Raw genomic sequence first — 26,506 nt, 5'->3', positions numbered from 1 at the left:
AATTTCTTTTTTGACGGAAGGGTAGAAGAAACAGTATTTTCTATCACATATTGACATGATATACCTCATATCAAACATCCACCAGGCAGTCTGTGTCAAGAGAGTGAAGAAAGAGAAAGTCTACTGGGGGGAGGCGGGGAGGCACTTGCCAAAAACCTGGCTTTAGGAACGCGACACATCTGCACAGGGTGGCGCCCACACCAGGGCAGAAGAACAGCAGAAATCTCTAATTACTGCTTTCAGTCATCACAGCCCAAATAATCGACCTGATGGAGTGTTAAGGAAGAGGTGTTGTTTCCCAACCCCGTCATGCTGCTCTGAGCTGCAGGAGAGAAGCCACACGGTGAGGGCAATCCACCGCCTCCGATGCAAGGCATCTGCTGCCAGCCATACAACTCCCGTGCGGATGACAGAAAATTAAAATACCTGCTCACCTCCACCATATCCTCGAGCTTCCCAAAATGTCGCAAGATCTGCAAAGGCAACGGCGTGCCTTCTCACTCAGAGAGCTCAGAGGCACCAAGCCACTGTCATCCCCCTTGGGGAAAGGGCAGGCTCGAAACCCTGTGCAGCGGTGTGATTAACACTAACGCTCCGAGAAAAAAGCCCTCATGTGTAACATGGCCAACGGCAGCTAACGTGATCATGCGTGTTAAGTCAGAAAACCAGTATTTGAACCCAGTTCCTTCTGCTTCCCAGCCTGCCGGTGTTACCTGGGCAGAGGCAGCTCCACTTCCAAGGATCCTTCAGTCCAGTCATTGCTGTGCTCTAGATTCAGCGAGGCGGAAGCACACGCCTCCTCGTCACTGTCTCCAAGAGCGCTATCTGAGCTTTCATTCCTGGGAATGTCTCCTTCCATCCTGAAGTTGGCCTTCCTGTCAGCATCCCCACAGGGGACATCTGCAGCGCCTGAGAAGCCAGAGTCCTGCTGTGCACACCTGCTTGGAACAGGCTGTATCAAAGGTCCCTCCGCAGCCTTCAGATACAAACCTCTTGTTTTCTCCAGAATCCTCGTTTCGGCTCCTGCGGCACCGCCATCAGGTGCCAACGTGTCAGCACACTGGCCGGGCTGCCCAGCGGCATCTGCCACAAGCTCGCTTCTGACGCCTCTGTCCTCAGCAAAACCCCTCTCAAGTTCACCTTCATCCCTCTCAGAAGACGGGTTCTGAGGACAGGGGATGTTCTTTTGGAAGCCAGGTGTAAAGGAGCACCGAGAAGCCTGCTGGTCCTGAGCCAGGTCAGCGGCCATCCCAGACTCCACTGAGGGATGGCAGGCTAACTCTGGATACTGTCTACAGGCCATTAGCCGCTTCTCCATTTTTTGTGTGCGGCTTTCAAAGTCAGACTCTGGAGATACGGAGCTTCCAATTTGGAAAGTGACCTTTTCTAAGGGAGGCTTCTGCCAGGAATGTCCGTCAGGGCAAGGCCAGGCTGCTGACCGGTCTGAGAGTTTCTTGGGCATCTCCCCTTTCAACTCTTCACTGACAGTTCGCTGGCCGATCTTCACTCCTGCCCCCAACCCTTCACAGTTGGAGAGTCTTGAAGAGTCATCTCGCGGTGCCTCTTTTTCACTTTCTTCCTCCCCACAAAATGCACCCTGAGACTTCCAGGAGCTGCCCGATGCTGACTCTTGGAATTCCACACCGCAGACTTGAGAACTCTGCTCCGCCCTTTTGTTTCCTTCTTTGTCAGGTTTGGGACACAGGTCTCTAATGTCAGTGCCCTCTGGGGACACACCCAGCCCCTCAGGCCTGGGGCTCCTTCCCTCAGCCATCGAGGGTGGCAGGATGGGGGGAAGCAGAGCAGGCTCACTTCTCACTGTGACAACCACATACTCAGACTCCTCTACTTCTCCCCTCTCCAAGGCTGTGGTGATGTTGCTCCCATTTAACACTTGGTCCCCTTCACTGTGACTCCCACTCCAGGTCAGCTGATTCTCTTGCAGCTCAGAGCAACGGAGAAAGTAGGTCAGGACATAAAGTATGCGTTGGACCAGATCCTTCTGCTTCCCCAGCACCACCGTGCGAGTCAGCCTCACTGGAGAGCCAATGGCTCCGTAAAGATCACCTGGAGAGCAAAACACACACCAAGTTGTTTGGGGGCAAGCATGTCATGGATATGTCAGCCTTTACAAGAGAAAAACAGAAGACTTACACTCCCAAATTAGGATTGCTTCTTCACACACATGACTGGGGCAAAGAGGTAATTCCTACTAATGACCATGTTTTAGCTGTGCCTCTGGAAGGGAAAGCGTAAGGCTGCGGCCCACCGCTCCTGGTGCATGGACACAGTGCTGGTGTACATGGCCCTTCTCTGTGCTTGTTAGGACTTCCCACACAGCTCGCTGGGCAGGCCAGCCCCCACTAGAGCTGGCTCCCTCAGCTCACTATACAAATCAAGTACTGTATCTTGGAAACAAGAATGATGGGATTTTTTTCAGAACAATCCCAGGACAATAGACCTTGGGGTAAAATCCAAATTCAGGGATCTCTGAACAGAAGTGTAGTGAATCAATTCAAAATACTTAATGAAATGGCCTGCTCAGAATTCCCTCAATACACACACACACACACACACACACACACACACACACACACACCAAGTAGAACCAATGTGATTAACAAGAAGAAATCACTTAGTCATGAATAATGAATCTGAATTTATTTTCCATTACTTCACCTGAAAATCCTACTGGAAGAAAACACGTCCCATAAGTTATATCCTGACAAGTTGATTAAAAACTATGTAATGAACCACAAAAATTTAGCTTAAAGGTGGAAGAAGGGCTAATAAGAGCAAATATGTCAATGAGCCCAGCAGTATAAGCTTTCCATCAAAAGTATTTGTTAAACGTCTATTGAAAGTATTGCCATTTGACAATCTGATTACTGTTTGAAATGCTTTGATAATAATAATACTGACAATTACAACAAACAGCCAACATTTACTGAGTGTGCAGGCACAGTGCTAAGTGATTCGCGTGGATTTATCCTGTTTATATCCCTGTATAACCAACCCTGAGTTAGAAACCATTAAGAGAATAATCAGAATGATGGAATAAATCAAAACTTGCAAAGATACTAAATAAAGGAGAGGAGGTACATGGTAACAGTTATAAATAAGAGCTCAGGAAGTTAGAACTCATCTCAGGAATGCATCTAGAGAGAGAAGGGAATGCATTTTTATTAGAGCACATACTAGATAAAACTAATTATACCAACAGATTGAGACAGGAAAAAGTTATGGGAACCATCAGGAAGTACTTGCCCCTGGGAACCATCAGGAAATACCCCCTCTGGAGAGTATTCCCTAGTGTAAAGCTACTGCTCCTGAAAACATTTAAAGGGCAGGACACAAATGACTTTAAAGAATCCTCTCTATAAAAAGACTACAGGCTAATCAAGCTTTATCTTTGAGGCTTTTGTAACTGACAGATCATTCAGGAATTCAAAAGAATAACTCAAGACTGTAGTCTGATGCTAGGACGAGTATTTCTGTTTGAGAAAACTTTCTAGACCTCTCATTGCTGCAGGGGGATCAGTCATTTCAGGAATTCAAGGGATATTCTTGTTAAATCAGTCTCAATGTTAATAAAGAGGATAACCATTACATATCTGAAATCTGGTACAAAAAAAAAAAAACACAGAGGAAAGAAAGGCCACTCAGAATGACAATATTTTTTAGCAATGCATTGAACATTTGGCATTGCACATTTTAATAACTAATAAATGGGGAAAAAAAGCAAGGAAAGCTACTAAAAATACAATTTATGATGTTTCCCGCTTTGGTTTTCTTCTTCAATATTAGTTTGGCTACTCGGGGTCTTTTGTGGTTGCACAGCCTCTACTACAAAGCTGTAATCATCAAGACAGTATGGTACTGGCACAAAAACGGACACTCAGATCAATGGAATAGAATAGACAACCCGGAATTGGACCCACAAATGTATGGCCAACTAATCTTTGACAAAGCAGGAAAGAGTATCCAATGGAAAAAAGATAGTCTCTTTAGCAAATGGGGCTGGGAGAACTGGACAGCAACATGCAGAAAAATGAAACTAGACCACTTCTTACACCATACACAAAAATAAACTCAAAATGGATAAAAGACCTAAATGTGAGACAGGAAACCATCAAAACCCTAGAGGAGAAAGCAGGCAACAACCTCTCTGACCTCAGCCGCAGCAATTTCTTACTCGACACATCTCCAAAGGCAAGGGAAATAAAAGCAAAAATGAACTACTGGGACCTCATCAAGATAAAAAGCTTCTGCACTGCAAAGGAAACAATCAACAAAAACAACAATCAACCCAACAGAATGGGAAAAGATATCTGCAAATGACCTATCGGATAAAGGGCTAGTATCCAAAATCTACAAAGAACTTACCACACTCAACACCTGAAAAACAAATAATCCAGCGAAGAAATGGGCAGAAAGATGAATAGACACTTTCCCAAAGAAGACATCCAGATGGCCAACAGACACATAAAAAGATGCTCAATGTCACTCATCATCAGGGAAATACAAATCAAAGCCACACTGAGATACCACCTCACACTGGTCAGAGTGCTAAAATGAACAACTCAGGAAACTACAGATGCTGGCGAGGATGTGGAGAAATGGGAACCCTCTTGCACTGTTGGTGGGAATGCACACTGGTGCAGCCACTCTGGAAAACAGTGTGGAGGTTCCTCAAAAGATTAAAAATAAATCTACCCTATGAGCCAGCAACAGCACTGCTAGGAATTTTCCCAAGGGATACAGGAGTGCTGATGCATAGGGGCACGTTTACCCCATTGTTCACAGCAGCGCTTTCAACAATAGCCAAATTATAGAAAGAGCCTCAATATCCATCAACTGATGAATGGATAAAGATGTGGTTTATATATACAATGGACTACTACTTGGCAATGAGAAAGAATGAAATCTGGCCATTTGTAGCAACGTGGATGGAACTGGAGAGTGTTATGCTAAGTGAAATAAGTCAGTCAGAGAAAACATATCATATGTTTTCACTCATATATGGATCTTGAGAAACTTAACAGAAGACCATGGGAGAAGGGAAAAGGAAAAAAAAAAAGTTACAAACAGAGAGAGAGGGAGGCAAACCACAAGAGACCCTTAAATACAGAGAATAAACTGAGGGTGGATGGGAGGGTGGGAGAGAAGGGAAAATGGGTGATGGGCACTGAGGAGGGCACTTGGGATGAACACTGGGTATTGTATGTAAGCCAATTTGACAATAAATTGTATTCATGAAAAAAACAAAAAATAAAAAATAAAAATAAAATAAATATACAATTTATTGGGTGCCTGGATGGCTCAGTCAGTTAAGTGTCTGACTCTTGATTTTGGCTCAGGTCATGATCTCACGGTTTGTGGGTTTGAACCCTGAGTCAGGCTCTGCACTGACAGCAGAGCCTGCCTGAGAGTCTCTCTCTCCTGCTCCTCCCCCACTCACTCTCTCTGGCTTTCTCTCAAAATAAATAAACATTTCTGAAAAATCTAAAAAAATACAATCTACAATAATTTAAGCTGTATAAAGTAATGACAGCAATTGTGTGTGGAAACAGTGCCTTTATTTTAGGGTCAGTCTTCATAAAATAATGCATCATGAAAATAAGAGACCTGTAATATTACAGATTTACTGGATCTTCAACTGGAAGACAATTTTTTGAGCCCTGGACTGACAAAGCCACTAATTTTAGAGTAGATTCCTTTGTTTTCATGAGTAGTATTTTATAAAATGAAGTTGCACAACAATGTGAATAGACTTAACATTACTGAACTGTACACTTAGAAATGGTTGAGATGATAAATGCTATGTTCTGGGCTTTTTTTAAACCACAATTTAAAATACAAATTTAAGGATGCCTGGGTGGCTCAGTCACTTGAGCGTCCGACTCTTCATTTCGGCTCAGGTCATGATCTCACGGTTTGTGTGTTCAAGCCCCTTTTCGGGCTGTGCACTGACAGCATGGAGCTTGGAATTCTCTCTCTCTGCCTTTCTCTCTCTCTCAAAATCAATAAATACTAAAAAGGGGCGCCTGGGTGGCTCAGTTAAGCTTCCGACTTCGGCTCGGGTCATGATCTCGCGGTCTGTGGGTTTGAGCCCCGTGTCAGGCTCTGTGCTGACAGCTCAGAGCCTGGAGCCTGCTTCAGATTCTGTCTCCCCCTCTCTTTGCCCCTCCCCCACTTGTACACGCTCTCTCGCTCTTAAAAAGAAACATTAAAAAATATATTCAAAAGAAAAAATATATAAAATTTAAACTTAAAAAAAGCAAGAAAACGAGAGAAGGTAAAGGAGACAGACGAAAGGCAGAGAGTGCATAAAGCAGGAAGGGAGCCGGGTGCAGGGAGAGGAGAGACCCAAAGGGAAGGAGACAACCAGCATGGAGCAAGGAGTGATAAGAGCAGGCAGAGGAAGGGAAAGCTGGCTCAGAGAACATAAAAAGGGGAGTCCAAAAGGAGGAGAGGAAGACAGAGCGAAAGGTGAGAGGAAAGGAGAAAGAAAGGAGGTTGGAGGTGAAGAGGTACAAACAGCAGAGAATCTGAGAGAAGCAAAAAGAGGTGAGGAAAGCAGTAAGGGTGATGCCCACAGAGGGGGACATGAAAAACTATCAAGGGGACAGTGAATAGATAGAAACCGGAAAGCTGAGAAACTGAGAATGTAGGAGCGCTATAAGGGGAGGACAGAGAAAGGGTGGGAAAGGTGGGGGGAATATGGAGGGAGAAACCAAAACAGAGGGAGGAACTGAAAGAAATTGTTTTTAAAAAGAGACGAGGAGAGAAGCCAAGGATCTTAAAGGGCCACTTTCTCCTAGATTACATTCTAATAAATGTGTATGCTACAAAGTTCCCCTCTACAGTGTTTCCCGAGGCCCACACATTGTAATTTATTCTATCTTTATTATTATTTAATTTAAAATATTTTCTAATTTCCCTTGTGAAGTATTATCTGCCTTTTGGGTTATTTAAAATGGGTTGTTTAATTTCTGAGCAGGTGGGAATTTTCTCCGTATCATTTTTTAAAGTTATTTTCATTATAATTTCAGTGGTGAAAGAAATTGCCTTTCAAACTATGCGTACCCATCCCACGACAGAAATACATTTTATACTGAAACCTCACTCATCCCCTGAAACATTTTACAAAACAGTACCTGTGTCACTCTGATATTTTCTATTGTACTGACCCTTTTAAATGCTTTTCTGACCCACAAAATTGCTTCCACAAGCCACTAATGGCTGGTGATCCAGCTTTGGAAAGTCCTTGTGTAGAGTGCTCATGTTAGGCAGGGTGAGGATGGCTGAGCTCCTGGAGAGCAGGCCAGTGAGGGTGTGATAGACCCCAAGGGCTGGTTGCTTTCAGCTTCTCTCCCCACTTTCCTGAGAATGCCAAGGAGCCAGGCAGAGGTGGGCACAGCAGTGGCACCTGCTCTGGCAAGCGTGCAGATAAGCCTTTGAAATAATTCAAAATAGAGTCTTTTCTACAACTTAGGAACCTGGAATAAAATTACCTCCGCACCATTGTATATTCCCAGAAATTTGTATTTTCCTATTTACTGGGACTTGGTAAATATTTAATAAAAATAATAATAATTGGAAGTGGCTCCCCCACTGAAGCTGCTTGATTTTTTTGTAATGATGGAAACTCAACCAGCATTTACACTTGACTTTACAAAGCTATCACAAGACTCTGCTCTGTCAACCACCAGACCCCTGCTGGATGGTCTGGGGGAGGGGAGGATTGGACACTTTCAATAATACATGACCTACTACACGACTATGAGCTCATAGGAAGGGACGTTGCCTTGTAATGCCAAACACAGGCTCTCAATTATTTAAATTTCAAATGCAAAGCGTGTCTAATTATAAATACATTCATCTAATTAAATGCACAATGTTTAATTAGCATTGTTTTTAAATGGGTGACCTGGCAGCATGAAACACCATGTTTCCTTATTATCTAGCCCCCTTCCCTTTGCCACTTAACGATACTGCATTTTTTCAAGACTATTGTTCCATAACAACAACAATGCTCTGTCCTCCCCAGAACTGTATAATCCAGAGTGAGGCATACTCTGAGTTCTTCTGAGCTCGGTACTGATTGGTTGTATTAAGTCCATTTTTAACATCCATAAATTCTTTAATTAATTCATTTAACATGTACCTATTATCCCCCTGACTGTGAGACATGTATTCTCTTTCTTAAATCCGGGTCACAAGGGCAAGACATCTTTATTATCTATAATGTGAGGACAAATAATAATAGGTTTGGAATGAGAATCTAATTAATTAATACATACAAAAAGCACTTAAAACAATGCTTGGTTCACAGTGTCAAGTTTTCATTATTGTTATTATAACATGCCATTTTCTAAGATTAGAGTGCGCTTCCCTAGTCCGTACTTCTGGAAAATGCCATTTTAACATTTCCTTAAGCAAGCCTTCCTTGAAAATCCCCTCCATCCCCTCACTTTGTCTCCCAGTGCCTCTCTAACATTAATATTTTCATCAGCAGCATAAATAACAAAAGCGCTTTATATAGAAGTAAATCCCACAGCAACCATTAACTATTATCATCCCATTTTACAGATAAAGAAACTGAGACACAGAGAGGTTAAGGCACTTGCCCATGGAGACTGGATTTGATCTAGGTAGTCTGGCTGTGGCACCTATACCCTTAACCTTCACACTATACTTGCAGCCTTCTCCTATCAAAGGAGTAATCAGGATGTTTTGAGATCATCTGAATACAAATCTGCCACCTCCATTAGGCAGCTAGCTTCCCCAAGCTAAGCAGTGTGTGTTAACCCCATATCCCTGGCATCTAGCATAGGATCTGGATCAGCGTGGGCAGCAAGTTTAACTGTGTTACTCTACATGATTGATGAGTGAGAGGTCCAAGAGTAGACCTCTTGTCCACTCACAAGTCCCAAACTTTATAACCAACTATGCCAAAGCATTAGATTTTTGCACCATGCCTACGTGCAAAGCTTTGAGGAAATAAATGCCACCATCTAACTGCAAGGAAGTGGTATAGAGAAAGACAAGGTTCCTAACTCAAGCTAAAGTTGTAAAGGTAGTAAAATTATAGTATGTTACTTTCTTTTTCTCCTATTTTTCTCCAACCAAGGCCATCCTTGAGGACAGTGGTTCTCAGCCAGAGAGCGTCTTCCCACCCAGGAACAATGTTTGGAGACATTTTTGATTGTCACAACTCTGAAGGGGGTTTTTCACTGGTAGCTAGTGAACAAAGGCCACTGATGCTGCTAACACCCCAAATGCACAAGATAGCCCTCCCAAGCCCCACCCCACAAAGAATTATCTGGTCCAAATATCAATAATGTTGAGGTTAAGAAACCCTGCTCTAGGGTGAACTGCCACTGTGGTATGGGAGAACAATTTACCTGTTCCGATTCAGAAGAGCACAACAAAGCTGCCAGCGGCAGGGAAGGAGAGGAAGGGGTTGCCCTACAACTAGACCCTGTGGGCCAGTCTCCTATCATCTGCCTGTCCAGTGACAACTCCTGAATCTCCGGGATGGAGAGCCAACATCAACAAAAAATTCTAGCATTTTCTCCATTCCATCCCATAGAGTCTCTGAATAGTCAAATTAGGTACTAACCCAGCTGTGCCCAGAGAGGATTATATGGATGTGTTTTGGCCAGCGTGTTCACTGACTGAGAGGTGCGTTTCTCTGAGAAGGCTTTAATGGGAGGGTGATCAACAGGCATGACAGTCGGTACCCAGGCCAGGTGGTAGGTTAACACTGCAGTCAGTAAGGCAGCAAAAAACCTTGGAGAAATGGAAGAAAATACAACCAGATGAGTCAATGCAGGAAGAGGCATGTCACATACACCACAGACACTGGCCATGGAAGTTGCAAAAAAGGCTTCAGAGTTTTGAAGCTTACTGATTTTTGTTGATCTGTTCTATCAGAAGTGTAAACTCCTTGAGAAAGCGCTGGCAGAGCTGGGTTTTTTCCAAGGTGCTGGACATCATGGTAAGCCATACGGGTTCAGCTATCCTTGGAACGGAATATAAGTTCCAGATAGTTCCTCTATAGAAAAGAGAAGGGAGACATAAAACTGTCACAAATATTATTTTAGATAATCTCTGTATAAAGGAATAAAGAAGAAAACAATAATCTGGATCTATGTAGCCTTTAAGGGATTCAAACAGTATATAAAACAGAGATCAGCAAACTATGATCCAGAGGCCAAACCTGCCACCTTTTTTGTAAATAACATTTTATTGGAACACTGCCAAGCTCATTCATTTATACATTATCTATATTGCTGCTTTTTGCAGAATGGCAAAGTTGAGGAGCTATGACAGAGACTCTTTACGGAAAAGGCATACTAACCCTTGATATAAAATATCCATTTTTTTAAATGATTTGTTTTCACAATGCCTATTATCAAAATTTGCATTTGTTTTTACAGTAAAGAAATAAAGGAAGAAAGAAAGTACATGCTATTTAAAAATGTGGCCAAAGGCAACTCAGCTCTCCCAAGTGCTAGTTAGTGCTTAGTTCTCTAAGCCAAAGCACCCTATTGATTTCAGATGAAAAAACTACATAAATGGCTCTTCTTCATGGTATATACTGAGTTTCTATATGGACTAACAGAATCAAATTCTTAGAACTATAAGCTATTAGCAAAACTGACTAATGTAGCTCTATCACTTTACAGATATAGAAACTGAGGCCTAGAGAAATTAAGTTACTTATATAAGACACTGAATGACAAGGTCAGGATGAGACTTCAGGTTTCCCAACACCTGGTGCCAAGGCCTTACTCTAAGCTTCATGACTCATGAATGTTTTTCCAAAGAGCACACTAACTTAGCTTAGGACCCCCACTGGAGGACATATTCACTCCAAATAAAGATGATAAGACATATTCTGATTTTCTAGCTATGTGCCTAAATGAACGGAGATACAAGAGAATGTCACCTTGGCCAAAACACATCTGCTGAGTTAGGTAGCAATGACAGATTACAGTCACATAGAACTGAGAATTATTTACTAAAACTAGGTCTCCCATTGGTAACACTATATTTTGTCACCATTTCTGGAAGGGTAGGTTGTTGAAGTAAGAATAAGACGTGTCTTTGAATAAGTGAGGCTTTCTGGTTCTGTACTTTCAGATTCTTGACCTCTGAAAAATTAATACTTTAATCAAACTAGCACAACTCCACACTATTTCTCAAATATATGACTTAGGTCTTGACAATTACCAGATAATGACAAATGTGCTATCTGAGTACTTTATACATAACACAAGGTTCAAAGACCACTGGAGATATTGTTTCAAGTAGCCATATAGAATTCACCAGCATATACCTTAATCATCAAAAAAATGTTCTAGGGATGCCTGGGTGGCTCAGTCTGTTAAGCATCTGACTTCGGCTCAGGTTACAATCTCGAGATTCATGGGTTTGAGCCCTGCATGGGGCTCTGTGCTGATGGTGTGAAACCTGCTTGGGATTCTCTCTCTCTCTCTCTCTCTCTCTCTCTCTCTCTCTCTCTCCCTTCCCCAAGTGTGTGGTGTGCTCTCTCTCTCTCTCTCAAAATAAACTAAAAAAAACAAAAACAAAAACAAAACCAATGTTCTGAAATTCTAAAAACTGTAAAGAATTTTTTTTCATGTTCATTTATTTATTTTGAGAGAGAAAGAGAACACGAGTTGGGGAGAGAGAGAGGGAGAGAGAGGGAGAGAGAGGGAGAGAGAGGGAGAGAGAGAGAGAGAGGGAGAGAGAGGGAGGGAGGGAGAGAGGGAGAGAGAGCGAGAGAGAGCGAGAGAGAGAGAGAGAGCGAGAGAGAGGAAGAGGAAGAATTCCAAGCAGTCTCCACACTGTCACACTGGTGTGGGTGTCAGCGTGGAGCCCAAGGCAGGGCTCGATCTCATGAACTGTGAGATCATGACCTGAGATGAAATCAAGAGTTGGACGCTTAACCAACTGAGCCTCCCAGGCACCCCTGTAAAAATTATTTTATCTTTCAGCTACAGAATAACAATTTGACTTATTAGTTCATGACGGCTTTGGAATATGATTCCACTCCCCATTGAGAAACTGGCTCAAAGAAATGGTGCAAGAACCCCAGGTTAGCATGGTGAAGGAGAGTCCTACCCTCTATACTACACCTTCCTACCCAGATATCAGGAGCAAAGACTACAGAAAACCAGTCTCCAGAGTACAAAGATCATGAATTAAAAACTGACAATGAAGACACACTAATTTAGTGTTCAGACCAGGATACTTATGAGAGGGCACTGGATATAAACAAGGACTGTCCTGGTAAGCTGGAAGGTATATCTGCCTGACACATATACGCTCTCCAGCTATGCTGTGCTCTTTTTGTTTCTTGTTGAATTTTTTTTTAAGGGGGCTCCACTCCCAGTGTGGAGCGCAACATGGGGCTTATGCTCACGACTCCAAGATCAAGAGACAGACACTTCACCGACTGAGCCACCCAGGAGCCCCTCTCCAGCTATGCTCTGGATGAGTGTCCCTGAACTCAAGCCTTCACAACTGTAAAGTGGGGTCAGTTAATAGTGTTTACTCGTAGGGCTTTTATGAGGATGACATGAAATAATGAACAGGCTTATAAGAGACACGTAAATATTAGTTTTCTCCATTCACTTCATTAAAAGCAATCAAAGACTGTCAGGCAGCAGTGTGGATTATGTGGTGCTGTGTGACTTAAACATTCCACTCTATTTGATCTGGTTTTCCATCTTGAAGGAAGGAGCTGCTAAAGTGACCAGGAATTGCCAGCCCCTAAATTCTTCCAAGTAATGTCTCCATGTGTCCCCAGATCCATGGCTGCCACCGCTACTGCCACTTATAAATTTATCCTGTTGGATTTGCCAGACTTTGTCAACGTACCTGAATTCTCCCAGAGCTTCCATCAGACGGCTGACATAAAACTGGACACGGAGACTTGATTCTGCTATCTTCCTGCAGGAGATCATGGCCTTCATTGAAGAGAGAAAAAAATTTACTTTCTGAGAAGAAATTCCTTTATAACTGTTTACCACTGGGCATTTATTAATAAAATACTAGTATAATGAAAACACTCACTGTAGTAATGACTTAAGTCATCAGAAAGCAGTCATTTCCTTTCCTAAAACAATCTAATGTCTGATATCTAATATCAATGTATTAAAGGATCTATTACTGTTGCAGGTGATTTAAGTTCTCTAAAAAAGGGATCTGATCATAAACCATGAGATTCGACCATCTTAAAGCCCTATAATCACCTCTCTATTTGACACAAGATTACAGTCTTTTTTTTAAAAGATATTATTTTTAAGTAATTTCTACATGCAACATGGGGCTTGAACTCACAATGCTGAGATCAAGAGTTGCATGCTCTATTGACTGAGACAGCCAGGTGCCCCTAGATTACATTCTTATTACCTTTTCAATTGCACTCTTCAGCCTGTTCATGTGAGACTCAAAAAGGGGGAAATGAGAAAAAAAGAAGTCCTGGAAATTCCTTTGTGCTTCTTCTTTCTCACACAGAGAAAAGATGATGCTTATGGCAATTTTCTTCCTCCGAACTATGGCCGGATTAGAACTACAGGTTTCTTCAGCCAGGCTGAATGTTTCATCAGTTGACCTGCAGGAACAGTAAGTTTGAAAAGTTGCCATACATCAAAGAATCACACTGAAGATAAACTGCAGTGCCAGGGGATCCATTCAGAAAGCTAATGTGAACACTCAGGAGTCTGAACCAAGAGTTTCATCTACTTGGAATTCATTCTTTTCTCTAATTCTGTCATGAAAAATGAAAACCTCAACTTACCACAGCGTATTTAACACAAAAAGAAACTCAAATAAAAATTAAAAGTAACCTTAAATATCCTCTTGTTAGACTCTTAGTCTTTTTCCCTCGGATAATTTTACATCAGATTGGTGGTATTTAGGAAGGGGTGAGACACATCTGGTCACTCAAAACAGAGGCCCTTTGTTTTGGTTGATAGATAGCAAAAGATAAGAACATTAGAAGGGAAATGATCCTGTGGTATTGTTTAACCAATGCATCATGTTTGGAACTACTGGTAGTTGAGGCTGACTTTCCCAAGGCTATTAAATCCATTACATGAAGTTACTCCAGTAAATGCTCAGATTAAGCCACGCAATTGATTAAGCTCTCTGGGAAATCCCCCAAGCAGAAAGACTGCTCTCTCTTCTGTGTAAATTCTTAAAAAAACTTAAGGTTCTTTTGAGAGACTCCGCTTCTATGATAAGAGAATCATGAAGCCAATAAATTATGAATATATACTCAATTTGTCTTAAGGGGGAAGACTCACAAATATGGCCTAACCCTCTTATTTAGCTATTCTGAAAAAAACAGCATAACTAGCACATAGTTACTAACAGCAAAAGCGAAAATAATTTTTTTTCTACAAAGATACCAAAAGGAAAGGACATAATATATTGCAAATGAAAGCACCTTGCCTGGCACACCGTAAGTATGCAATTAGCTTTCTCTTTCTCACTGACTTCACCATTTAGTCTTGTATATCTGCAGAATATGGGAGAGGACTGCTTCCTCTATTTTCTTTACCACAAATTACAATAAGGCAATTACTTATGCTTGGCAGGATTCAAGGCAGCTGGCCTCCATACTCTTGATCTTAAACTTGTTTAGTGCTCCACTCATAGCCTATAATGTTCCTGTGATTTTGAACATATCCATACCTCTGAAAACATGCATGCATAAAAAGTGTTTTGGTCAGGAAAGCCGTTTTACTTTTAAAGGAAAGGGGACAGACATCTTGTTCTAACCTCAGGAAAGATATGCTACTGTTTCTGTCAACTTCAAGCAAGATCCCAGAGATGTAGATGTGGTTGATAAGCCAGTAACAGGCGCTAACAGACATGCCACTGGCAAGGCATGATCTCCAGGTACTGTTGTAAATGCTGTGCATTATAATAAATCATCAACTGTTTTCTCTGAAAAATCCCTAGATCCTAATCATCTGCTCATTAAAAAAAAAAAAAAAAAAAAAAAAAAAGACCCTGAGCCTATCTTAGAATTTTAATTTCATACAAGGAAATTCCATACGGTAAATATTCTCCTTTTCCAAAGTACCTGTACTATAACTTTGTTTTTTGCACCAGTTTATTTCTATTTTATATAGGAAGTTCTGAGATTATATTTATCAACACTTTCTCGCAACCTTTTCTTTTTTTTGTCTGGCATCTCCTACTTCTCTTCTTTTCCCAAAGTAAAATGACCATTTCAGTCTATTTATCTTTGGCCAATATGGTCCTTAATAATGAAATTGTAATAAACACTTAACCCTATGCGTTTTTATGCATCGTCTTCATCTCTACCGTATAAACAATAGCCAACTCTGTCTTAACACAGCACAGAGTGCCACCTACTGAATTTCTGAAAAACTTCCACAGCTACAATAGCCCTGCGTAGCTCTTACTTGCTTCACTGTGTCTGTCTAATGCATTCTATTTTTGGGTGGGGGGAGAGGTGGGGAAGAGTAGAGGGAGAGAGAGAATCTTAAGCAGGCTCCATGCCCGGTGCAGAGCCCTACTCGGGCTTGATTTCATGACCCTGAGGTCATGACCCGAGCCTAAATCAAGAATCAGATGCTTGGGGCTCCTGGGTGGCTCAGTCGGTTTAAGTGTCCAACTTCAGCTCAGGTCATGATCTCACAGTTTCAAGAGTTCGAGCCCCACATTGGGCTCTGTGCTGACAGCTCAGAGCCTGGAGCCTGCTTTGGATTGTGTGTCTCCCTCCCTCTCTCTGCCCTTCCCCGCTCATGCTCGCTCGCTCACTCTCTCTCTCTCTCTCTCAAAAATAAATAAAAATATTTTTTTAAATGTAAAAAAATAAAAATAAAAAAGAATCAGATGCTTAACCAACTGAGCCACCCAGATGCCCCTCTCTCCACTGGATTCCTGGATTCTAATGCAACAGAGCTTCATTCTGAAGTCTTAGATCAACTGTGCAAATCAGATCATATAGTACTATAATTGTATTTTTAAAATTATTCCACAATGAAAGAACATTTCAGAATGTTTTAAAACATTTGAGTGTGTACCCAAATACTTCACCGTATCTTCTCAGCCTCAAATCACCCTGTAAGGTACACAGATCTTTTTGCAAATGTGGAAACTGAGGCAGGGTGATTCATCAACCTGCTTCAGGAACAGGAAGCTTCTTAGAGACAATGCTGGCGCTAGAACCCCGGGTTTCTGTCTTCTGGTCTGGGCTCATTTCCTAGACTCTGAAAAGGAGCAGGGACTCTGCCCCATGCCTGATCCGTCTGCTGCTGTTCACGCCATCAGGTGCATCCTGCCAGCTGGAGCACGGCCAGCAAATAGCTGGGAGAAATCCCATCAGCTGACAGGACTTCAAGTCAAGGAAAACCCACTGCTACACTCTTAATCTTCTCCTTACAAAAAAATCAAGTAGAATTTTGTTGACACTTATGAATAAGCACTTACATACATTATTTTTACTTCAAAACCATAAAGAAAGCAAAAACTATGATTATGTAAGTGCACCTCAATCATCTATAATTAATATCACCACTGCTTAGTTTGTTTTTGTCAGCTTTGAATTTAATTTGAATGTATGTATTATATTGGAACATATGAAACTGCCATTTTTATAGGTCAAAGAACAAACCTGTATCAACTTTATATGGTTGGTTCAATCTAATAATTCGAATCAAAAGCCCTTCTGGGAAATTTAATTTTTTTTTTTTCAACGTTTTTTATTTATTTTGGGGACAGAGAGAGACAGAGCATGAACGGGGAAGGGGCAGAGAGAGAGGGAGACACACAGAATCGGAAACAGGCTCCAGGCTCCGAGCCATCAGCCCAGAGCCTGACGCGGGGCTCGAACTCACAGACCGCGAGATTGTGACCTGGCTGAAGTCGACGCTTAACCGACTGCGCCACCCAGGCGCCCCACTTCTGGGAAATTTAATACCTCAGTCCTTTAAGGTTTCAGTAGCTTCACTAAGGGACGGAATCTCTGCAGTTTCTCTTCTATTACAGGCAGTACTTCCCCACCAGCCGGTAAAGGTCCAAGCCCAACTCCCCAACCAGTAACCAAAAGTTACCGCCTGGCACAGCAGGGGGCCTGGAGACATGAGTATCCAGTGTGGAACCAACTGCTAAGGACTGTGAAATCATCCTTTCCATCTTTATCTGTTAGGAAGTTTTTGATTACTGTGAATTTTCTCTCAAAGCCAGATGCAATCGTGTTTTTGGTACCCACTGTTCTCCTGTCTAACATAAAAAAACTAATTTTCCTACCTCCATTCCTGCCAAAAGTAAGAAATCAACTGCAGCATCTTTAAATGAAGGGATCTTCATAGGTACAGTGATCGATTCAAAACGTCAGCCACATTTATATTCTCTGTGTGTCAGCTTCATGGGCATGAGACCCCACTCACACAGAACCCTGTTCCCAGATGGGCCCCAGGCTGGATTTAATGTATTGCGGTTGCCATCTTGAATTCTTGGTAATTTTATCTTTGAGCCTGTATTCTGTAGGTAAAGTCTGATGGGACAATGAAACATGTGAGCGAGCAGTGAAGACACCAGGCTGCAGAGTGCACAGTGGGCTCCGGCCTAAGGGCATGCAACCCAGCCTCTGAGCAACTAGCTAGGCAGTCAGGCACACGCCCACGTGTCTGAGCAGTCCAGGGTAGCAGGAGGCCCCAAGGCAGCAAGCATGGGACCTGGGCCCAGACTCGTGGCTGTGAGAGCAGCAGCAACCACAGCCATGGGAGAGAGCAAAGACCTGGGTAGTGCCATGACCCACAGTGCGAGGCCAGCTAGCCCATCCATCATCGGAACCTGTCCCTGTAGAGTCTGCACAAGTATTTAACTCTGACCCAAGACCCAAGACAGTGAATTATCACAAAGCGCCCTCAGTGGACATTGCAAGAAAGTACATCCAGGAGTAATCAGAATTCTTCAGAGTTTACCATCTACAGTTTTGAAAAGTACTGCAACATTACAAAGTATATATCTACAGGCATAGAAATAGAAATTTTGTTTTAAAATTACAGAGCATGAGTTGGGGAGGGGCAGAGAGAGAGGGAGACACAGAATCTGAAACAGGCTCCAGGCTCTTGAGTTGTCAGCACAGAGCCCGATGCGGGTCTTGAACCCACAGACCGTGGGATCATGACCTGAGCTGAAGCCGGACGCTCAACTGACTGAGCCACCCAGGCGCCCCATAGAAATTAAATGTAAAGATTGTTGCACCGGACAGAGAAAAAAAACCCATTGTTTTCATTTGAAGTTTCAGATAAACAAATTATTAATAAGAAAGCCCATTTAAAATTAATTTTCCTGGAGCGCCTGGGTGGCTCAGTTGGTTAAGCGTCTGACTTTGGTTCAGGTCATGATCTCATGCTTTGTGGGTTCAAGCCCCGTATTGGGCTCTGAGCTGATAGCTCGGAGCCTAGAAGTGTGCTTCAGATTTTGTGTCTCCCTCTCTCTCTGCCCTTCCCCCACTTGTGTTCTGTCTCTCTCTGTCTCTCAAAAATAAATAAATGTTAACAAATTTTTTTAATAAAATAAAACAAATTTTCCTTACAATTGAAGATGCAGCGATAGAATGAAAAAACAGGTATTTTGAATTATATACAACTCATGAAGAAACTCAGTTGCTTGTAAGACTTTCATGAGTTACAGTAAATGTCAGAGGAGACATTAAAATAACTTTGTATAAATTTACATTTAAAATTAAATTCAGTCTTATACAAAAATGGATTTGTGCGAAGAATTAAATTTTTTTAGAAAAACTGTTCCACAAGAATCATCAGATCTGGATGCAATGAAATTTATATTTTGAAAGTTTATCAAAAACTTAATCCAATGTTTTCATAACGCATAAAGTTCCAGTAACAGTTACATCAGCAGAAAGATCTTTCTCAAAATGAAAAATTGTCAAAAATCATTTGCCATCTCGCATTTGCCAAGAGTGACTAATGCTGCTTTCAATTATATCAATTGAAAGCAAAGTTGCTAAAAAGTATAAATTTTGATAACCTGACAAATGAATATAGAAAAATGAGCCAGAAAAGACTTATGATGAATCAAGATAGCGTATTATGTAAAATTATGACGTTGAAATATTAATTTTGCAATCTATAGTTTTTCTTCATATTTCACTATTATTCCTATTATATTTTGTAAGTAAAATATTTTTTTAAATCTTTACATTTTAGTACCTTTAATAGTACTTTTCCTTACTTTTTGAACAAAGGGGCTCTGCATTTCCTTTTTTTTTTTTTTTTTTGTATTTTGAGAGAGAGAGAGAGAGAGAGAGAGAGAGAGAGAGAGAGAGAGAGAGAAGGCAAGCATAGGAGAGGGGAAAGGGAGAGGGAGAGAGAGAATCCCAAGTAAACTCCATGCTCAGCACACAGCCTGTTGCAGGGCTCGACTCCATGACCCTGGGATCATGACCTGAACCAAAATCAAGAGTTGGATGCTCAAGCCACTGAGCCACAGAGGCGCCCCTGGGGGCATTTTCATTTTTGAACTAAAAATACTTATTTTAGTTGTAAGTTCATTAGAGATTCTTTAGTTTCTAAAGCCAGATCTCAATTCAAATTAGAATGTTGAAGAATTTTTAGAGGAGTGAGTTGGAGAATGCTATTCAACTTGAGATTTAATCCTGAAGGGATGGAAAAACATTTTTAGTAAAGAGATGCATAGTGGCGCCTGGGTGACTCAGCTGAGTGTCCGACTTCGGCTCAGGTCATGATCTCACAGTTTGTGAGTTCGAGCCCCACGTCAGGCTCTGTGCTGACAGCTCAGAGCCTGAAGTCTGCTTTGGATTCTGTCTCTCTCTCTCTCTCTCTCTCTCTCTCTCTCTCTCTCTCTGGCCCTCCTCCACCCATGCTCTGTCTCTCTTTCAAAAATACATAAACGTTAAAAAAAATTAAGAAAAAAAAAAAGAGATGCATAAAGTGGAAGATTTCTCAAGACCTGTCATTCTCTTCAATCACAGAAGCTGCTGTAATGGCAGGGAGGGCGGTGGGATGCCTTCTTTTGACAACTGTAGTGATGGTAATGATAATGATGGCAATAAATGCAAGTAAGTCATCCTGACTAGTATTTTCTGTCCCATGTCTTGTCTTAGCTTGACTTGACTTGCTGTATCTCATTTAATTCTCCCAACAACACCATGAGGCTGGTACTAGCACAAATAAGGCAGATGCCGAAGCAACACTTTGAATCCAGACTAATTCACTGTCACGTACACCTAGTGAGTGGCAGAGCTAGGACTTGTCCTCACACCAAAGTCCGCCATTCCACTCAAAGTCCACCAACCACCAAACAGTTCCTCAGCGAGTGAAGCAGCTATATGTTTTTCTCTTGGCCGAGCTTGCTAGGATTGTGAGAATAACAGAAGAGAGGCAAGCAGCCTGACATGTGCTATACACACACCCTAACCCTTGTTTCTCAGCTTGTTCTTTAAGTGCCATCTCCTCCATGCATGGCTCTGCCATGCCCCCCATGACCACCAGCAGGTATTCTCTCCCTCCTCTGAGTCCCAAAGTGCTTTATGCCCCGCCCATGGCATTTATAGTTTAACAGCTTTATTAAAAAATTTTGATGTCTATTTATTTATTTTGAGAGAGCATGCACAAGCAGGGTAGGGGCAGAGAAAGAGAGAGAGAGAGAGAGAGAGAGAGAGAGAGAGAGAGAAAGAGAGAGAGAAAGAGAAAGAGAGAGGGAGGGAGGGAGAGAAAATGCCAAGCAGGCTCCATGCTGTCAGCACAGAGTCCAAAGTGGAGCTCAAACTCAAGAACCGTGAGATCATGACCTGAGCCAAAATCAAGAGTCGGACACTTACCTGACTAAGCCACCCAAGAGCCCCTACAGTTTAACGTCTTTATGCCATTATTTATGTGCATATCGCCTTCCCTACCAGTCAACAAACTATACTAGTAGTTCACAAATGCAGGCATGTAACTGAATCATCTTTGCACCTTCACAGATCCCTACACATGGTGATTACTAGTGAACTCACTAAATCAACCAATTTACATGTGAATTTTTATAGGTACAACCTATACTAATTCCCTTTAAGGTTTTGGGTTGTAGGAAGAAGAAAAGTGGAAGCTACTGATGTAACATCATAACGAGCCAACAATGTGTATTTTGCAAAACAACTAAACTTTAGAACTAAAATTCAACTGCAATGAAGGCAGAATATACCTCGAAGCCATCTTTATAATCAGAGTCGTGACCACTCAGTTTAAGAATTTAAGTTTTATGAAAAGAGTATGTCCCAATCCTTGAGTTCACAGGTTTCCAAAGACCACACTGGTGTCACAGTAAGCCAAGGAAGAGATTTATTCCACCCCTCTAGCTCCCAAGAGCTGTATCTGGAAGGGAGCCAATTCAAAGAGAGAGCACACTCACCTTAAATAACACCAAGTCTAGCTCGTACACGGCACAATGACCCAGATTATTCCCCAGTGTCTTCCAAACCAGATTGCTGTTTGGCTTCTATATTTATTCTTTTTATAAAACTTATCACTTGCAAATTTTCAGCCTAAGCTGAAGCTAACCAAGAGGTCTTAGTTCTTTTTCCACTGACAACAGGTGAGTACTGCCAGTTTGTTCGAGCTGCCTGCAACTAGTACCTTTCTCGGCAAGAGCAAACTTGCAACTCACCTCCTTGGAATGATGCCATTTTCCAAACTTGTTGTCTGACTTCGAAGCCAGCGGCGCTGGTAACTACTGGAAGAGGATGTGGAGGAGCTTGGAGATGGAAAAGGCGTAATCAAAAGGCTGCTAAGTGAGGCTGTGGGGAAGAAAATTTGAAAGTTCAAAGTCCAGGTAAATGAATCCTCTTGTAGCTACACAACATACATGCCAAGTGACTTCGGGTTCTACCAGCCATATCCAGCAGGGGGAGACTATGACTTCTCTCTTACAAAGAAAACATCCTTTAAAAAGGAAAATAAATTTAAAAAATAGGGATTACAGACATAGCAACTGCATCAATCACGAGGCCCCACGTTAAAAAGGCAACATAATTAATACTAACTTCATCAGAATGTAAATGCAGATTTCCAGGACAACAGTTCACACAGCATCATTGTTATATACCTGATAACTAATGTCATATACAATGTTTATGGACATATGTTTTCTCCTCTTAACTACTTCTTCATTCTCTATTTTGAGGTGAAATCTAGGCAAATAAGTGGTTCCTCCACATAGTATCCTCTCTCCAATCCTCTATCTCCAAATACACAATACATATTTATGCTCCTTCCCTCCAGCAACCAGCTCCCCATTGCCACTTCCTTGGCTGTGAAAAAGCAACCTCTAGTCTTAAATATATTTTCTGCTTGGATTACTTTTTTGCCTCAGAGCCTCTCTCTGCTTCTTTCGTCTACAAAGTATTAAATGCCTGCACTTAGGCTCTCAGTGTGAGCTGACATGCCAGCCCAGACTTCTTTAACAGGCAGGGAGGGACCGGTCCCTTTCAGGCTGGGCAAAGGCATTCTTACAAAGCAGAGCTGCTTGACGGAGGTCTATTCGTCTGGAAGAATGAAAGAAGACAGACTCTTTTCCTTTTACTTTCCTTGGGCTAAGGAATTAGACACTGAAAAGTCAGTCCAGTGGAAAAGAAAATGGGGTGCTATGTTGAAACCTGGTCAATGTTTTCAGAAGCAGATCACAGGACAAAGGAAATTGATTTCAGGACACATAATATATTATGCTCATGGATATCACTTGATAAGGCAATTTCCCATATAAAGTTTTACATTTTAATTTATGCTTTCATAGGCAGACGTAAATAACCTGACTCCCTGACCTGATTTCTTAAATACCCCAGGAGTTACTTGGCTGTTAGTCAATAATCAGTCAGCAAATGCTGGAGTGTGTACAATGTGCCAGGTGCTGCGTGTGGCAACTGGGATACACTGGTGGACGAGACAGACACACATCCGCCTGCATGGAGCTTCAAACCTACATGAATAGCAATGAACTTGCCAGGCTACAGAATTAGATGCAAAACAACTCAAGGTTCTTTGCACAGCAGAGGTGCGTGACATGGTTTTCTTCTAATTTAGTCACTATTCATAACAAATGTGTTTGGTACATCTAAATCAGCTTTGCATCCCTGTATCCAGCCAGGACAGCTCCTTGAACACAACAGGCAATAAATCGTTAGTGAACGTATGGCACTTCTTCACTAAAGTATCACCCAGATGTGGCTGGCCCCAACAGGCTTGCCTCTGTTCTGACCTGGTTTCACCCTGAGGCTGGACTTAACTGCCCAAAGTCAAATCCTTATTTGAAATATCAGTGGTGGGTAATTTTCCTGACAATGTCGAAGGGAGATAGAAGAGAGTTCTTCCTCAAAATCACACAAAACTACTTAATAAAAAATCCCAATTAGACATTTGTGCCACATCCTCAAGCTCTAAAAGTCCCCCATAAGGTACACAAACTCTTCATTCCCTATTCCTAAATCTTCAGGGTCCCCTGTCTCTCTCCCTGACTTATGCTGATCAATTCAACTTCTTGGCAGGTGGAGGACAGGGCTGAGGGGCAGTACTTGTTTCATAAACATTTTTTTCCCTGTCACAGAGGCAAGATGGAGATGACTCTGAGGGCCAAATTTATTCTGGAAATTAAAGGTATAGCTATATAATTCAGTTTAGTAAACTGAGTAAAAGCCCAGGCTCCTGGTTCAAATCCTACCTCTGCTACTCACCAGTTGTTACATGTAACACTTGGGCAGTTTACTTAAACTGTTAGCTTTCTCATCTGTAAAATAAGGACAGTAAAATACCACACCTCAGTATTTTCCATGAGAACTACAATCTGCTAGTGAATTGTGAATTATTTAGTGAACTGACACCACCATTAAAAAAAAAAAAAAAAGCGGGCGCCTGGGTGGCTCATTTGGTTAAGCATCTGACTCTTCATTTCAACTCAGGTCATGATCTCACAGTTCGTGAGATGGAACCCCACACTGGGCTCTGTACTGACAGCGCGAAGCCTGCTTGGGATATTTTCTCTCTCTCTCTCTCTCTCTCTCTTTCCCCTGCTTGTGCATTCTCCCTCAGAATAAACATACTTAAAAAAAATAAAAAATTAAAAAGAAAAAACACAAGAGTATATTGCAGTGCTATTAACTGATGAAACTTTTGTTATATATAAAGATGTTTGTTACTGGATCATAACATAAAATGCATTAGTTAGCATGAACTTCAGACAAAAGAAAAGTTTGAAAAGCAGTGACCTATTTCATAAGGTTCCTGTGAGGATTAAACAAATCAATACATACAAAATACTTATTAGCCCCCACAATAAATGCTGGCTATTTACTCCCTCTGATAATTCTTGGAACAGGAAAGCTAAGTATACAACATTTTGGAGTACTAAAATGTTATTAGTTCTGATTAGTTGATTATGAAAACAACCTAGGATTTGTAATAGACACGTGAAAGGGAAGGGAAACAATTAAAAAAATAAAACACAGAAGAGAATAATCCTTTCTCATTATAAAATACCGAATAAAATTTTTTATGGTATATAAGTGAAATATTAAGCTAAAGTGCTGGCTTAGTGCTATCAAGCATTTCCTTATCAAAATATGTTAATACTATTTAATATGATTTTTATGTTAAAGTACTATGGTATATCATTGTCGATCACACACAATAGGAAGCTATTAATATAGTTAATAACTCTCAAATGGAAGAACAGCCCTAATTTTGGTCTACAACTCATTGCCATTTTCATGAGAAAAGGGTGGATTCAGGTAACTGTTTCATTAACGTTTAATGCATTTGGTAGTTGGCTAGACTCTTCTGTCTCTTCTGCAGCTTGGACTGGCACGGGTCTATGTGTATTTGGAAACAATCCCGTCATAGTGAGAAGACTAAGTTAATGTGATTAGGCCCCTTATTTCCTCTCCGAGTGCATTTTATACCACCCGCCCTTACTACATTCCAGCCTCCTTGCTATTCCTTATACACAAAGCTCCAAAGCCTGTTTCCACTCTCGGTTTCTGCACTAGCTGTTCCATGCCCAAAATGCTCTTTGCTCTGATCTTCATGGCAATCCAGTCAGCTGAACATTTCACCTTCTTGGAGAGGCCTCCCACGAGCACCCCATATGTTCTACTTTTCCTCAGTGTAAGTGCGTGCCTACATTTTACTATCTATTATCTGTGTTTCCTCTATTAAATATAAACTCCATGAGATCATGGATCAAGACGATCCCTGATCTATCCCCATATCCTACGAAAACGCCTGGCACATAAGATGCTCAAGAAATATTGCTGCATGAAGAGTGAGCAAATGGTTATGGGAAGAACAGCGATGTCTGTCTCAATCGGTAATTATGACAGAAACAAAGCATTAGGGAGGCAAATTTCTACAGAGAATTCAAAGTGTGAGTTCGTTAAAAGTTTCCTGCGGTCAAAGCTGTACGCAGAGCACTTGGATTTTCTCTTTTTCCTCCCTACCCTCATTTCAAAATATTCTTTTGTTGTTGCTGTCGTTTTGTGGTGGTAGTGGAGGCGGTGATGGTGATGGACAGCAGTAGTATAGCTCTGACCCTGAACACTTTTTATATTTGGCACAGAGGGCACTACATCCAAAACACAGCAATCATCTTTTTTTGCTATAACACTGATGGTACTTCGCTTAGAGTTTTTGCTTCAACACTTGAAAAATACAAGGTTCCTTAAAGTGTACCAGTTGTATTTCTCATTACAAAGGAACAGAAGCATTTTCAAAGGTCAATTAATAGAGCTGTGATTATTGTCGGATAGGAAAATGCCATTTTCAATAAACCAAATAAATACATTAATTGGCAAATCAAATTTTAGTTAACACATCATAGTTACCAAACCCCAGAGTGATTTTAAGACTATATGGGGTCCTCAAAAGTGTCCCAGGTCTTTTAAGTTTTAATAAAATTCCCATCAAGTTCCCTCAGTGGAAAGACAAAGAAAATGTCCTCACCACCACGATTTCAAAACACCTTAATTTTTTTTGTTTGTTTGTTTTGAGAGAGAGAGTTTGTGAGCAGGGGAGGGGCAGAAAGAGAGGGGGACAAATGATCTGAAGGAGCCTCCGTGCTGCCAGCAGTGAGGCTGACGTAGGGCTCGAACTCAAGAACTGGGAGATCATGACCTGAGCCAAAGTCCAACATTCAACAGACTGAGCCACCCAGGTGCCCCCAAACACATTAATTTTTAAAAATGACAATTTTTTAGGGTAGCTTTAGGTTCACAGAAAAACTTAGTGGAAGGTACAGAGCTCTGTCCATATAGCCCCTGCTCTCACATACACAGAGCCTGCCCCATGATGAATATCACACACCAGAGTGCTATACTTGACACAGCTCATGAACCAACACTCAAACATAATCATCAGCCAGAATCCATAGTTCACCACAGAGTTCACTCTTAGTGTTGTACTTTCTGTGAGTTCCAACAAACGTGAACTGA

General features: G+C 41.6%; 1 protein-coding gene across 7 annotated transcripts in view; it reads right to left on the bottom strand.

The window, feature by feature from the left end:
* The window catches only part of FNIP2 (folliculin interacting protein 2), a 132,525-nt gene that overhangs the window by 24,962 nt on the left and 81,057 nt on the right, over positions 1 to 26,506 (bottom strand). For all 7 annotated transcript variants that reach the window (XM_049631240.1, XM_049631242.1, XM_049631245.1 and 4 more), the window contains 6 exons: positions 21,697 to 21,826; positions 13,432 to 13,633; positions 12,898 to 12,986; positions 9,917 to 10,063; positions 9,629 to 9,798; positions 714 to 2,067 (listed from right to left, as the gene is read on the bottom strand). In XM_049631240.1, the coding sequence (XP_049487197.1) occupies positions 714 to 2,067; positions 9,629 to 9,798; positions 9,917 to 10,063; positions 12,898 to 12,986; positions 13,432 to 13,633; positions 21,697 to 21,826 (2,092 nt within the window). The remainder of the gene's footprint in view (positions 1 to 713; positions 2,068 to 9,628; positions 9,799 to 9,916; positions 10,064 to 12,897; positions 12,987 to 13,431; positions 13,634 to 21,696; positions 21,827 to 26,506) is intronic.

This window comes from Panthera uncia, chromosome B1, assembly GCF_023721935.1.
Source record: "Panthera uncia isolate 11264 chromosome B1, Puncia_PCG_1.0, whole genome shotgun sequence".
Classification (NCBI taxonomy): domain Eukaryota; kingdom Metazoa; phylum Chordata; class Mammalia; order Carnivora; family Felidae; genus Panthera; species Panthera uncia.
This window is presented reverse-complemented; position numbering and strand designations above follow the sequence as displayed.